Genomic DNA, 14,987 nt, shown 5'->3' on the forward strand with positions numbered 1-14,987 from the left:
TATAAGTATACTAGCATGAATTTTTTTAGAATTTTCAATCACTGTGGTATGGTAGAAAATCGACTTTGAATTTTAAGGGTAAGTTTTAGGGGTGAGTCCGCAAGTTGAAAATATTACCATCGTATGTAGGATCTATAAGTATACTAGCATGATTTTTTTTAGAATTTTCAATCACTGTGGTATGGTAGAAAATCGACTTTGAATTTTAAGGGTAAGTTTTAGGGGTGAGTCCGCAAGTTGAAAATATTACCATCGTATGTAGGATCTATAAGTATACTAGCATGAATTTTTTTAGAATTTTCAATCACTGTGGTGTGGGAGAAAATCGACTTTGAATTTTAAGGGTAAGTTTTAGGATTGAGTCCGCAAGTTGAAAATATTACCATCGTATGTAGGATCTTAAAATATACTAGCATGAATTTTTTTAGAATTTTCAATCACTGTGGTGTGGGAGAAAATCGACTTTGAATTTTAAGGGTAAGTTTTAGGGGTGAGTCCGCAAGTTGAAAATATTACCATCGTATGTAGGATCTATAAGTATACTAGCATGAATTTTTTTAGAATTTTCAATCACTGTGGTGTGGGAGAAAATCGACTTTGAATTTTAAGGGTAAGTTTTAGGGGTGAGTCCGCAAGTTGAAAATATTACCATCGTATGTAGGATCTATAAGTATACTAGTATGAATTTTTTTAGAATTTTCAATCACTGTGGTATGGTAGAAAATCGACTTTGAATTTTAAGGGTAAGTTTTAGGGGTGAGTCCGCAAGTTGAAAATATTACCATCGTATGTAGGATCTTAAAATATACTAGCATGAATTTTTTTAGAATTTTCAATCACTGTGGTGTGGGAGAAAATCGACTTTGAATTTTAAGGGTAAGTTTTAGGGGTGAGTCCGCAAGTTGAAAATATTACCATCGTATGTAGGATCTAAAAATATACTAGCATGAATTTTTTTAGAATTTTCAATCACTGTGGTGTGGGAGAAAATCGACTTTGAATTTTAAGGGTAAGTTTTAGGGGTGAGTCCGCAAGTTGAAAATATTACCATCGTATGTAGGATCTATAAGTATACTAGTATGAATTTTTTTAGAATTTTCAATCACTGTGGTATGGTAGAAAATCGACTTTGAATTTTAAGGGTAAGTTTTAGGGGTGAGTCCGCAAGTTGAAAATATTACCATCGTATGTAGGATCTTAAAATATACTAGCATGAATTTTTTTAGAATTTTCAATCACTGTGGTGTGGGAGAAAATCGACTTTGAATTTTAAGGGTAAGTTTTAGGGGTGAGTCCGCAAGTTGAAAATATTACCATCGTATGTAGGATCTTAAAATATACTAGCATGAATTTTTTTAGAATTTTCAATCACTGTGGTGTGGGAGAAAATCGACTTTGAATTTTAAGGGTAAGTTTTAGGGGTGAGTCCGCAAGTTGAAAATATTACCATGGTATGTAGAATCTGTAAGTCTACTAGCATGAATTTTTTTAGAATTTTCAATCACTGTGGTGTGGGAGAAAATCGACTTTGAATTTTAAGGGTAATTTTTAGGGGTGAGTCCGCAAGTTGAAAATATTACCATCGTATGTAGGATCTATAAGTATACTAGCATGAATTTTTTTAGAATTTTCAATCACTGTGGTATGGTAGAAAATCGACTTTGAATTTTAAGGGTAAGTTTTAGGGGTGAGTCCGCAAGTTGAAAATATTACCATCGTATGTAGGATCTATAAGTATACTAGCATGAATTTTTTTAGAATTTTCAATCACTGTGGTGTGGGAGAAAATCGACTTTGAATTTTAAGGGTAAGTTTTAGGGGTGAGTCCGCAAGTTGAAAATATTACCATCGTATGTAGGATCTATAAGTATACTAGTATGAATTTTTTTAGAATTTTCAATCACTGTGGTATGGTAGAAAATCGACTTTGAATTTTAAGGGTAAGTTTTAGGGGTGAGTCCGCAAGTTGAAAATATTACCATCGTATGTAGGATCTATAAGTATACTAGCATGAATTTTTTTAGAATTTTCAATCACTGTGGTGTGGGAGAAAATCGACTTTGAATTTTAAGGGTAAGTTTTAGGGGTGAGTCCGCAAGTTGAAAATAGTACCATCGTATGTAGGATCTATAAATATACTAGCATGAATTTTTTTAGAATTTTCAATCACTGTGGGGTGGAAGAAAATCGACTTGGAATTATAAGGGTGGGTTTTAGGGGTGACTATTTTTTGAGTTAGAAATAACATTTGCACCCTCTAAAAGTGTCCCCTCATCTCACTATGATGCATATTATATTTTGATACACAAGATAAGTTGTTTTTGTTTTGTAGCTAATTCGTTCACTTGAACGTTCGGAACTTCAGGCACATCTTTCCCGGGACTCCAAGTATCTCCAGACCAAATTTCAGCAAAATCGGTTCAGCGGTTTGAGCGTGAAGAGGTAACAGACAGTCAGACATACAGACGGACAGACAGATAGACGGACACACTTTCGCATTTATAATATTAGTATGGATAAAACGATAGAATCTTGCCAAACCATGGCCTATCGGTGAAGTGAAGAACGTGATAAGCCGCTACGGCTGCTCGGCATGCCGCGACTATCGAACGTAATCTACTATGAAGTTAGATAAATAATATAATGTATTTATTTCTAAATCGAACAAAATATATATGGGTTTACATAATATGGATAACACATCAGTACGTTACTCAAAGCAGATGTAATAAAGTCGCGACATGTGATAATATGCGACAGTTAGATTTGAGGTGCAAAAATCGATAATCGTATGCAGTCGTAGTCTGAAAAGTTAGAGTCGAGAATATTTGACGATCACTGATCAGTGACGTCTAACGGATAAAAAGTAGAAAAGACAAATCATACGTTTTCTTTAGGTTTTACCGGATGTTGTACGTTTTCGCAGGTTTCGTTGTATGATCGACGACTCGTGGTGGACGGGCGAGGTGCTGGAGCGGCTGAGTTCAGCGCCGGGCGCGTCCGCCGCGCCGCCCGCGCCCTTCGGACCCGAAGACGAGTGGGCGGCTGAGGCGGCATGTGAGTTGCATACTATCTAACTATACACCTTGCAAATATAATATATATAACATATATAATATTCAAAGTCCTGCCGCCCAGGACCTCGCAAAGACCTTCCGTCGGGGCCTCACAATAGGTAAGGCCGCCCCTGACTATACAACATGTATAGTCAGGGGCGGCCTTACCTATTTACATACTATCTGGAACAAACTGTCACCAGCAGTATTTCCGGACCAACACGACCTGCAAACCTTCAAGAATAGAGCGTTTTCCCTCTTAAAAGGCACGTCTAATTTTGCGAGTGTCTATGGGCGAGGTGACCCGTTTGCTCGTGTGCCTCCTTATTTTATAAAAAGAACTAACGACCCGCCCCGGCGTCGCACAGGTATAAAATATATAGCCACTGAAAAAATGAGGTTAAAATCGATAGCCTGTGATCCTTCACGTGGTCTACTTCTTATCTGTGCCAAATAACATAAAAATTGCTTCAGTAGTTCGCGAGATAAGCCCTTTCAAATAATTTCCCCCGTTTTTTCACATTCTCCTATTACTATAAGCGTGATAAAATATAGCCTATAGCTTTCCTCAATAAATGGGCTATCTAACACTGAAATATTTTTTCAAATCGGACCAGTAGTTCCTGAGATTAGCGCGTTCGAGTTAGCCCTTTCAAATAATTTTCCCCGTTTTTTCCACATTTTCCTTTTTTTCTTCGTTCCTATTAATCTTAGACCCAGTTTCATCAAGCAATGTTAAATAAATAATGGCTTGTTAAATCAGTTAATGGCCTGTTAGAGCTATCGAGCGTTCCATCATGCCCTAATGTCATGTTAAATCACCTAACACGGCGTTAAATTTAATTCCTGCTATGAAGGTCCGTTAAATATTTAACAGGCTGTTATATGAGTCAAAATAACAACTTTCAAAGACAATAATATACAATATCAATAAAAGAATCTGTTTTGACTTTTGAGTCTTTCCGCCATGTTTCCGCTACGTCCTTTTTATTAATTATTTTCATAGTTATGAATAATTATTTATTTTCACTTTTTCACTTTGCCAAAAATTCAGCCTTCGGATTTTCCTTGACATTGCAAATATGTATCAAAATTACCAAACCGAAATATGTAAATAAAAGTTTGTATTATGATTCATGTTTTCAGCTTTGACAGATAATAATTATTAGCCTGGTAAATTAAGAAGAACTATTATAGCGTAACAAATGTATGCGATCAGTGATATTTTAATTTGGTCGCATTATCTACTATTATACTACTATGGAAGAAAGTGACACATTGCAGCAAACATGTCGTATTAATCTTGTACATTGCAATTTCGTCGCCTTATAACAAGAATGAACGAATTGATAGTTGTTCACTCGTTGTTCACTTAACATTGCATTTACTAATCCGCTGTTACATTTTTACTGTGGGACATAAGTATTTTAACAGTTAATTTTCCAAGGTCCGTTAAGTAATGCCTTGTTAGGATTTAACAAACAGAGGTTGGTGAAATTGGGTCTTAGCGTGATAAAATTATCGCATGATTTGCTGATCCTACATGTGATAAAAACTAACCCATCCAATAATATGATGGATTTAGAAGCTATTGAATTGACGCATTCGTACTCCAATCATTTTGTGTTTGGCGGAAAGTTACCTCCACATGAGATGCTTGTTTTTTTTTTATGAAATAAGGGGGCAAACGGGTCACCTGATGGAAAGCAACTTCCGTCGCCCATGGACACTCGCAGCATCAGAAGAGCTGCAAGTGCGTTGCCGGCCTTTTAAGAGGGAACAGGGTAAGGGGAGGGTAAGGATGGGAAGGGAAGGGAATAGGGGAGAGTAGGGAAGGGAATAGGGTAGGGGATTGGGCCTCCGGTAAACTCACTCACTCGGCGAAACACAGCGCAAGCGCTGTTTCACGCCGGTTTTCTGTGAGAACGTGGTATTTCTCCGGTCGAGCCGGCCCATTCGTGCCGAAGCATGGCTCTCCCACGTATAAATTTTTTGAGTAAGAGATATCTTTTATCAATACAGATATTTACGCCGAGATTACCTTTTCATCGGGTTAGCTGACTTTGTGACGTTCACATTTTCGCCATACTAAGACAAGCAGACCTCGTTTAAAGTTCATTATTACTGGGAAAATATTTTTAAGTAAAAAAGAATTGGTGTAAAGAATGACACTAGAAAAAACTTCTTTACGCACGCTTGACTTGGGGAGTAAGCTGGCAAATGCGTGACGAGTGCATTACGAAAAGTGTGATCGGGTGAGGCGAACGGAGAGGTGCGCGTGCACATTGTCTCAAACTTCTGTACGCACGCTTGACTTGGGGAGTAAGCTGGCAAATGCGTGACGAGTGCATTACGAAAAGTGTGATCGGGTGAGGCGAACGGAGAGGTGCGCGTGCACATTGTCTCAAACTTCTGTACGCACGCTTGACTTGGGGAGTAAGCTGGCAAATGCGTGACGAGTGCATTACGAAAAGTGTGATCGGGTGAGGCGAACGGAGAGGTGCGCGTGTACATTGTCTCAAACTTCTGTACGCACGCTTGACTTGGGGAGTAAGCTGGCAAATGCGTCACGAGTGCATTACGAAAAGTGTGATCGGGTGAGGCGAACGGAGAGGTGCGCGTGTACATTGTCTCAAACTTCTGTACGCACGCTTGACTTGGGGAGTAAGCTGGCAAATGCGTGACGAGTGCATTACGAAAAGTGTGATCGGGTGAGGCGAACGGAGAGGTGCGCGTGTACATTGTCTCAAACTTCTGTACGCACGCTTGACTTGGGGAGTAAGCTGGCAAATGCGTGACGAGTGCATTACGAAAAGTGTGATCGGGTGAGGCGAACGGAGAGGTGCGCGTGTACATTGTCTCAAACTTCTGTACGCATGCTTGACTTGGGGAGTAAGCTGGTAAATGCGTGACGAGAACGTTACGATAGTGTGATCGAACGCACATTTTCTTTCTTTCTCTCATAGCCAATGCATGAAATGTAAAAGGAGCTCAATGACTTTTACCTCAGATTTCAGAACTGTGTGGTCTAAAGCACACTCTACTCACGGTCTAAACATTTCGCAGCTCATTTCCTGTCGCTGCGCGTGCGGTGGGACAATGGCGAGGTGGAGCGACTGTCGCCGTGGGACCTCGAACCCCTCGACCCTGAGAGGTTGGTTCATTGTGTTCTAACCTTTATATTTCATTTTATCCGACTACCAAAAAAGATGAGGTTCTATTGTGTAGTCTATTTATATATTTTTAAAGTGTTCTTGCCAAATAGATGAAGGAACTATGTTATTTATTGTATTTAAAAGAACAACAAACAACAACACAGTGGAAGTTGTTATCATGGTGTCAATGTGGAACAAGGTATCAGATGGTCACAGTCTTGATTGTTGTAAACGCGTCTAAGTTGAAAGTTCATATAACATTGTTAATGTTAACTTTACACACAAACATAATATTAATTTATCTAGATTCTAGATTATGACATGTGATATTTGACCTACCTACTCTCTCATTAATACTTACCTGTCATTTTTGGCTTATTTATTAGACGATATAAAAAAATGGCGAATAAGACTAGGGTTACACGATCAGTCTGGCATCAGTACAGTCCATCAGTCACAGAATGACGCCAGAATGATGGCCGGAAAGTACATAATAAAAAATGATCAGACCGTCGATCACACGGTTACACGATCATTCTTTCGTCAGTCTGGATCAGATTGTTGGCCAGAACTGATGCCAGACTGACCGTGTAACTAGGCTTATAATTTTGTGTGTGTGTAGACTGCCGTCGGAGCCGGGGGGCGCGGTGCCGGTGTTGCGCCACGAGCTGGAGGCGGTGGTGGGCGCAGTGCACGACTGGCCGTCGCGCGCCTGTGCCACCATCGCTAACCACATTTCTCAGGTACTTGGGTTATTGTCCATAGCTTAAACTATTAATATTGATGATCCATCTTGCTTACGCCGTTACCGACGTCATAAACCGCAACAAATCGGCTTACAGACGCTGCGTTGTGGTCTTTCGCTAACGTTGTAAGTCTGTTTTATATAAAAAAATACGAGTGGCACTCGGAGACTGCCGCGGTGAAGCTATTGCATAGCATTTTACCAACTTATGCGATTATAATTCAAATACGTCTAGTTGCACGCACACAAACACCCTTGCCGAAGTCTGGTAACGCTGCACCGCTGTGCCGGGTTGGGGAGTGTTAAGTTTTTTTCGTTTCGTTCAATATAATTTGGACACCTTATTTGATCTTTAAATAAAGTAAATACAGTCTAATTAAGTAAAAATTATGAGAATATTGGTGAGCGATGACTTTCTACGTTTATTTAAAATTAATGAACACGAATTAAAGATAAAAAGATTACTTGTCCACTTAAATTGGCAATGACAACGCGACGTAAGAAAGGCGAATATAAATTATGTGTTGGTGATGGTTTATTGTGGAAGCTGTAAGGCATCCATTACACGGTAGGTTTTGCTGTTAGTTTTACCACAGTCATGGCTGTAACTGATGGATAACCTACCGTGTAAGAGCGTGACAGACGGTTGCATGAAGTTGATTGATGAAAATCTGGATATCTTGATTTTTGCTTCATGCAACCATCAGTCACGAATTTTGAGTGAGTGTTGTCACATTTGACAAAATACGAAAAAAATTAGAAATTAATTTAATTTTAATAAAATTAGAAAAAAAAATATTTGCCTTTGACTGACATAAAACTGAAGAGAATTGAGTGACCGTCTAATACCATTCGTCAGTCCATCAGTCACCATCAGTCAAACATAATTCATGATTGACGGATTTGACTGTCGCATGCATGAGCGTGTAATGGATGCCTTATGAATGGTGATGTGTAAGGTGATGACGCTGTCGGCGGCGGAGCCCTTCGTGGCGCCGGTAGACCTTCAGCTGTACCCGGCGTACGCGCTCGTCGTGCCCTACCCCGTTGACCTGGCCACCATACGAGCGAGGTTCGAGAATAAGGTAATTTTATCCTTATTCAATAAAATATCTACTATCTAAACAATCATCTACTGTCCATAAAATAATATTTCTTTTGTAATTTTTCTTAGTAACTACGGAGTTACAGTAAAAACAATGTGAAAGACAAAAAAAGGAATCTTGCAATTTATTTGCTAACAAGTCTAGAAAACTATGTTATACATAATAATTTACTAATAATACAAAAAAAAATTACTCGGTTTCTTTCTTCGTCTGAGAGCACCAAGTAAAAAGTTATATGATATATCTACTAACAAAGACGTTCCAGGAGGGTCAAAGTAAAAAAAAAAAAACAATTTCAGTAAGTTCTTCATACACAATATTAAACTTTTTTCAGTTCTACCGTCGTGCGGCGGCGGCTCAGTTTGACGCGCGTTACCTGGCTAGCAACGCGGAACAGTTTAACGAGTCGCACTCCCCCATCGTCCGCCAGGCGCGCCTCGTCACCGATCTGCTGTTGTATATCATCAGGTGAATATGGCTGTCTAGATCCAAAACTTTAAAATGTTGAAGCTATAACGGAACTTTATTAAAGTAAATACTACAAATACCAAGTAAAACATCTTGTCTCACAGTTTTGATTACAGTTGTAACATTTTATAGCGTCAACATTATTTTTGTATAGTTGGATTAGGTAAAATACAAAAATAATTATTTAAGAAATTATTAACGTATGCAGTTAAAAATAAAAATTGATACAATGCTAATGATATTAATTTATTTTGTGAATATAATATATTTTTTGCAAAAAAAACAATGGATTTGCTCATTGATGACATATCTTCGAGATGCCCATGCCCGTCGCGTGTGACTCGGACACAATATTTCGCATCAAATAAAATGTTGCGTTTTGCAGTAACTGGGAGGACGTGGACGTGGTGGCGAAGTATCACGAGCTCGCCGCCTCCTACCACTCCTCTGATGATGAGGTGCTCGCTACCAAGGTTTGTGTTGATAATAATATTATAAGTTCATCGCCTATTACACTGACTCAACTCTCTCTGGGACTCAAGACTGAGTTGAGTGCATTGGTGTGAATTTATTTATTTTATTTATTTATTTACTTCTTCAAATCTTACATCTAATTACAATTTTATATTATGATATGCCTAAAAACTCTTGTCGAGTTTGTCTAGACATAACGTTCTCAACTACTTATAACTATAAGTAAACTAATAACAGATGAGTGTAAGTTATTGCATAGTTGTAAGTTGTAACCATTCGAGTTAATTTGCATCGAGCGGGCAAGGGGCCTATTATGAGCTCTTAAATCCATTCACTTTACGTCCTTATACTGACTGTATAAGGACGTAAAGTGAATGGATTTAAGAGCTCATAATAGGCCCCCAGGGCCTCTATCATGAGCTCTTAAAGCCAGCCAGAATACTGACTGGCTCGCATTTTGGTACCATGACCTCTATTTTCCAGCCAGTCAGTGGTCACGTGACACAAAACTCACTTCTCCATTGTTAACTGAGTAATAATTTCGTATCATTTGGTATCATGACAACACTTCTGACATAAGCTCGCTTGCTTTTACGTCAAATACAGCAATTCAATAAACACCAACCAACGAGTAGCTTTTACTGAATAGTTTACATTTTAGTAATTTTATTTATCAATATTACATACTTTTTAGTCTTAAATTATATTGCTATTTAGTTGGTTAGTTACTTAATAAGTTATATTTTAGTCTGTAGCATATATTTTAGTGAAAATAATTCGTTATTAAAACCAAAAAACTTAACATTCGAAGTGTCCAAATTTTTGGAAAACGATTAAGTATTCTCAAGTTAATCACGAACTGATACATAAGTAAAGACGTAGAGACCTTAGTAATCCATTTAGTGTTAGTGAGGTTTCAGAATAATAACATAAGTGAGGTGTAGTAAGTATACCTATATGTCTAGTCAACAATAAGGTTTGCATTTGTGCGATGAGCTAAGACTGCATTGATTTAGTACACAAGAAACACATACAAGGTATAAGGAACACAAGTGTTGTGTATAATTACTGTAAAACAAGTATGAATTTTCACCAAAAACCTACAGGTACAATCTTATAGTTGCATTGTAGGTTTTTGTGTTATTTCACAAACTATTTCCTTGTAAACCTGAAGTATTTTGGTATATGCATGATAAACACTGCACCAAAGAGGTAAATAATTCAATATTACTTACTTTTAACAAGAATTTTCAGAACACAACCTTTTAACCTTTAGATGTATGTATAACATGCTCCGGATAAACATTGACACACCTAAACTACTAGAAAAGTTAAATAATTGATATGATATTATCAATCCCAATTAGAAACCCAATTAGCTAAATTCTCATATGAGCACTTTTTCATTTATAACTTCTTCTCTTGACGACAATATGGTATTATATGATGGGAATAGTGTAAATCACTAAATTTTACTCAAAAACAAAAACCTACATTATAGTACTTTTCCAAAAAAGACTTACTTAATAAGAATTGCATAACAAACATATGGAACTTATTGTTCATAAAACATAATATTATCATAGGAACATATATTATTATGTATTACCAAAAATACTTTTGTACTTACCTCAATAATAATAATAAGTATTAGTTTTATATTAAATTAAAACTTACTATGTACTTCTTAGGAACCTATCTTAGGAGCATTTCGTACAATCTTTTGATTGCAGTAGGTCTTTGTGTTATTTCACAAACTATTTCCTTGTAAACCATGCATGATAAACGCTGCACCAAAGAGGTAAATTCAAAGGTATTACTTTCTCAATAACAAGAATTTTGAGAACACAACCTTTGAAACTTTAGATTCAAGTATATTCACGAATAAATATTGACACACACACATACACCTAAACTACTAGAAAAGTTAAATCATTGATAATATAAAATCCAAATTAGCTAAATTCTCATATGCACTTTTTCATTTATAACTTCTCTTGACTACAATATGATATAATATACAATGGGAATAGTCACTAAAACTCAAAAATATAATCCTACATTACTTATAGTACTTTTTCCAAAAAGACATAACAAAAATTGCATAACAAACATACTTATTGTTCATAAAACATAATATTTTCATTGGAACTTATATTATTATTACCAAAAATTCTTTTGTACCTCAATAATAATAATATTAGTTTTATATTACTTATTACATTAAAATTTAAAATACATGAGGACTTTAGTAAGTCCTCATGTATTATACATTTTAAAAAGATGTGGTCGTTTTAGGGACCTATCAGACAGAGTGGTCACGCGTTGAAGCATTTGCGTTGGAGCAGTCAGTGTGTGACTGAGGAGCAATTCTAACACATTCAGAACTCCTCCTGTGTGAGTATATAGAGATACTCACACGGGAGGCATTCTACAACATAATACAACACAAAGAACACAAAACCCTTGACCGCTCTCTGTCTGAGATATCCCAGGCAATTTCCCATAGTTGCAACTTGCAATGCAGTTTCTAATTGTTATTGGTTTGCCAGATTTGCAGATTTCCGCTGTATAAATATTTTTAGAAGTATAATATAAAAGAGATTTAACACTTGCCTATCTGATACTAGGTTGATAATAAGGTGTAAGACAAATGTAGTACCTATTGATGAAAGCTGTGTATGAATATGTATCTAAGGTAGGTATATTTAAGTGAGAAAATAAATGAAAAAACATTTAAAAACGAGTATTTATTAAATTTCTTTTAATTAAAGCTTTTGAGTGAATATATATTATCTTCCTAGGACTTCGTCATCATTACACTTGCTATTCTTTATTATAAAATGTAGTACTTATAGTATCTCAGTGTTAGCAATCATCCTTTATCCTGAAAAATATTTGGTTCAGCGTACACAGTACTAATAATGTAAAATGCCTTACAAGGCACAAAAAGGGGATTATTAAACTTATAAATTGCCTGTTTATGTTACAATAATACCTATTTGAAAGCTCAAAAAAACGTAGGTGTTCAAGAATGAGTTCAAGTTCAACAAACTATGTTCAACTCATGACATCAACTCTGTTGTAATGCATGTAATTGTAATCCACAAGTTTGATGCATTTCTAAGACTTTTTCATGGTAGATTATTTAGCGTAGGTATCAAGTAGGTATAGGATATAATAAACTTATCAATTTCTTGCATAAAACATAATCTCTATAAACTTAATAACAATATCCAATTATCTTTTTTTTTTGTCTCCTTCTTCTTCTCTTTTTTAATTGCCGACTCAGTTAGTTGCCAATGTCAGAGAATTCTTTCTCCTCTAGATCGCCATGCTTGTGATAATATAAACATGAAGGAGTGTTATTTTCTCAGTGTTTTCATAAAGGGCTTATAAAATACCAAAAGATATAAATAAAACCATTTACACATTTATAATAATTACCTTTAAATACAATAAATCGGTGCAAAAGTAACTATTCCTACATTGACCACGTTTTATATTAGAAAATAGTATATTTTATAATAAAAAATATTAATCTTTTTTTAAACTATATTTTCATCTTGATTTACAATTTTTCCGTTAGTCGTTATGGCTAAGCCATTTCAATTCCTAAAAAAAAAAACAATTCCGTTAGTCAAATTTGACGTTCGTGTTTGACATTTCTTAATCCAGTTCAGAGACAAATATTACAGGTTAAAACCATTGAGAAGTAAAAGTGCACATGATACGGAAACATAACCATTCACTTTACAACTGTTTACATACCTGCACGGATTAGCTCAGGTTTTGACAAAGTTAATGATAGGGGGGCAGATGGGACTTCATAACTGATAAAAACCATTCATGTTCGCTGCGCCGCTTGGTGCGTAAATACCTATGACTATAATGAGTAAACAAGTTACAAATTACAACACTATACAGGATGTTTTGATAATACACCATTTAATGATTAAGTTTAATTACAAATAATATTAAAGTGTTTATTTAAGTACAAATATTATTAAATTGTCCTTCAAGTTTATCAAAATAATATGGTTTTAATACATGTTTAATATTTCTTTTAGTAATTTTCTTCTTAGTATATTCAGGTAAATTGTTAATTAAGTGTGGTATTATATAAAGAGAGGTTCTTTTGCCATATTCATTATTAAATTTCGGTGTACATAGTTTTTTTAATGCTATACTTCGTGTAAATTTATGGTGACTTTTCAATGATTGAATATCATTACGAAAATATTGTTCAGTAAGCAGTGCATACTCAACTTTAGTATGTATGGGAAGGACACCACAATATCTAAACAGACCTAGAGGATTGTCCGAGTAATGATTTTTAATTTTAGGGGATACAATTAACTTCAAAATCCTGTATTGAATGTTATAAATGTGATCTAAGTATGATTTATAGGTGCGTCCGTAACTACTTAAACCATAAGCTATTAAACTTTCTACCAGTGTTTTATAAGTAAGTAATAGTATATTTCGCGGTACAGAATGCTGTATTATATAAAATTTTGACAATATAATTCTTAGTTTATCACAAACTTTATTTATGTGGTTTTCCCAATTAAATTTATGGTCAATAACTAGTCCTAAGTAGGTGTGTTCTGTGACTTGATTTATTTTGACACAGTCCCTGGTGCAGTGTGAGTTTGGTGTATGGAGACATTCATGGCAGTGTGCTATAACCTCAATATTTTCTTCATTTTTATGTCTAGATCTTACGTGAATTAGTTTCGTTTTATTAGGATTTAGTACTAGACCTGAATCGTGTGACCATTTACATATCGCGGTGAAATCTGTTTGAATTTTACTTTTCGCTAACGATATGTCTTTGTCCGTCGCAACAAGACATGTATCGTCAGCAAATTGATATAGTTTGCAGTGTTTGACCACATTTTTTAGATCATTAACATAAGCTAGGTAGTGCTTAGGTCCTATTACTGAACCCTGAGCAGTTCCATCCTCAACTGGAATGATGTCACTAAATAAATTATCAATCATGACTTGATAGCTTCTATCATCAAGGTAGTCTTTACACCACTCTAAGATTTTACCTCTTAATCCACTACTTTCTAATCTTTTAATCAGCAAATCGTGACGCAAAGTATCGAACGCTTTACTATAATCGATAAAAATTAATATTACATGTTGTCTATCATTTAAATTATAGTTAATTTCATCGGTAAAGTGAGATAGCAACATTGTTGTACTTTTGTTTGGTTGAAATCCGAACTGTTCAGTGCATAAAATGTTATTTTTAGTATAGAAGTTTTGGATTTTTTCGCAAATGAACTTTTCAACTATCTTGTTTAATACGGGTAAGATGGTAATTGGCCTGTATTGAGCATAATCTTGGGTACTTCCACCTTTGTGTATGGGGCGGATAATCCCAGTTTTTAATGCGTTCGGATAACGTCCTGTACTAATAATCGTGTTTATAAATCTTTTAATTGTATCCACTATTCGATCAGATAGCGTTATGATATCCATGGCACGTATATTATCAATCCCTGGTGATTTATAGGGATTCATTTTTCTAATTACATTGTATACATCCCTATTTGTTGCTTTTGGGAAATACATTGATCTATCAACCATCGTTGTGTATGCATCTTCATCAAGAAGTTTTTGTGTACAGTTCGGTATTAGTGCTTTAACATTTGATTGAAACTGGTAAGCAAAATTGTTAACTAAAGTTTTCGTATCGTTTACGCTGCTAAATGCCTTAAATATGAATTTATCTATAGAATTAATAGTTTTACCTGTTATATTATTAATTATTTGCCATAACTTTTTTCCATTATTTTTATATTTAATTATTTCAGATTTTATAAAGTAATTTTTAGAATTATTAATTATTTTATTAGTTTTATTTCTTAATTTATTATATTTTAATCTTAATTCTATGTTTCCTATATCTTTTAACCATTTCGCATATAATTGATCCCTTTTTTTAATAAGTGTTTTAATATTTTTA

At 35.3% G+C, this 14,987-nt stretch overlaps 1 protein-coding gene across 3 annotated transcripts in view; it reads left to right on the forward strand.

The window, feature by feature from the left end:
• The window catches only part of LOC121740340 (bromodomain and WD repeat-containing protein 1), a 43,540-nt gene that overhangs the window by 13,148 nt on the left and 15,405 nt on the right, over positions 1-14,987 (forward strand). For all 3 annotated transcript variants that reach the window (XM_042133011.1, XM_042133013.1, XM_042133012.1), the window contains 6 exons: positions 2,927-3,057; positions 6,123-6,210; positions 6,834-6,954; positions 7,916-8,041; positions 8,397-8,530; positions 8,916-9,003. In XM_042133011.1, the coding sequence (XP_041988945.1) occupies positions 2,927-3,057; positions 6,123-6,210; positions 6,834-6,954; positions 7,916-8,041; positions 8,397-8,530; positions 8,916-9,003 (688 nt within the window). The remainder of the gene's footprint in view (positions 1-2,926; positions 3,058-6,122; positions 6,211-6,833; positions 6,955-7,915; positions 8,042-8,396; positions 8,531-8,915; positions 9,004-14,987) is intronic.

Source organism: Aricia agestis, chromosome 3, assembly GCF_905147365.1.
Source record: "Aricia agestis chromosome 3, ilAriAges1.1, whole genome shotgun sequence".
In the NCBI taxonomy this organism is placed as follows: Eukaryota; Metazoa; Arthropoda; class Insecta; order Lepidoptera; family Lycaenidae; genus Aricia; species Aricia agestis.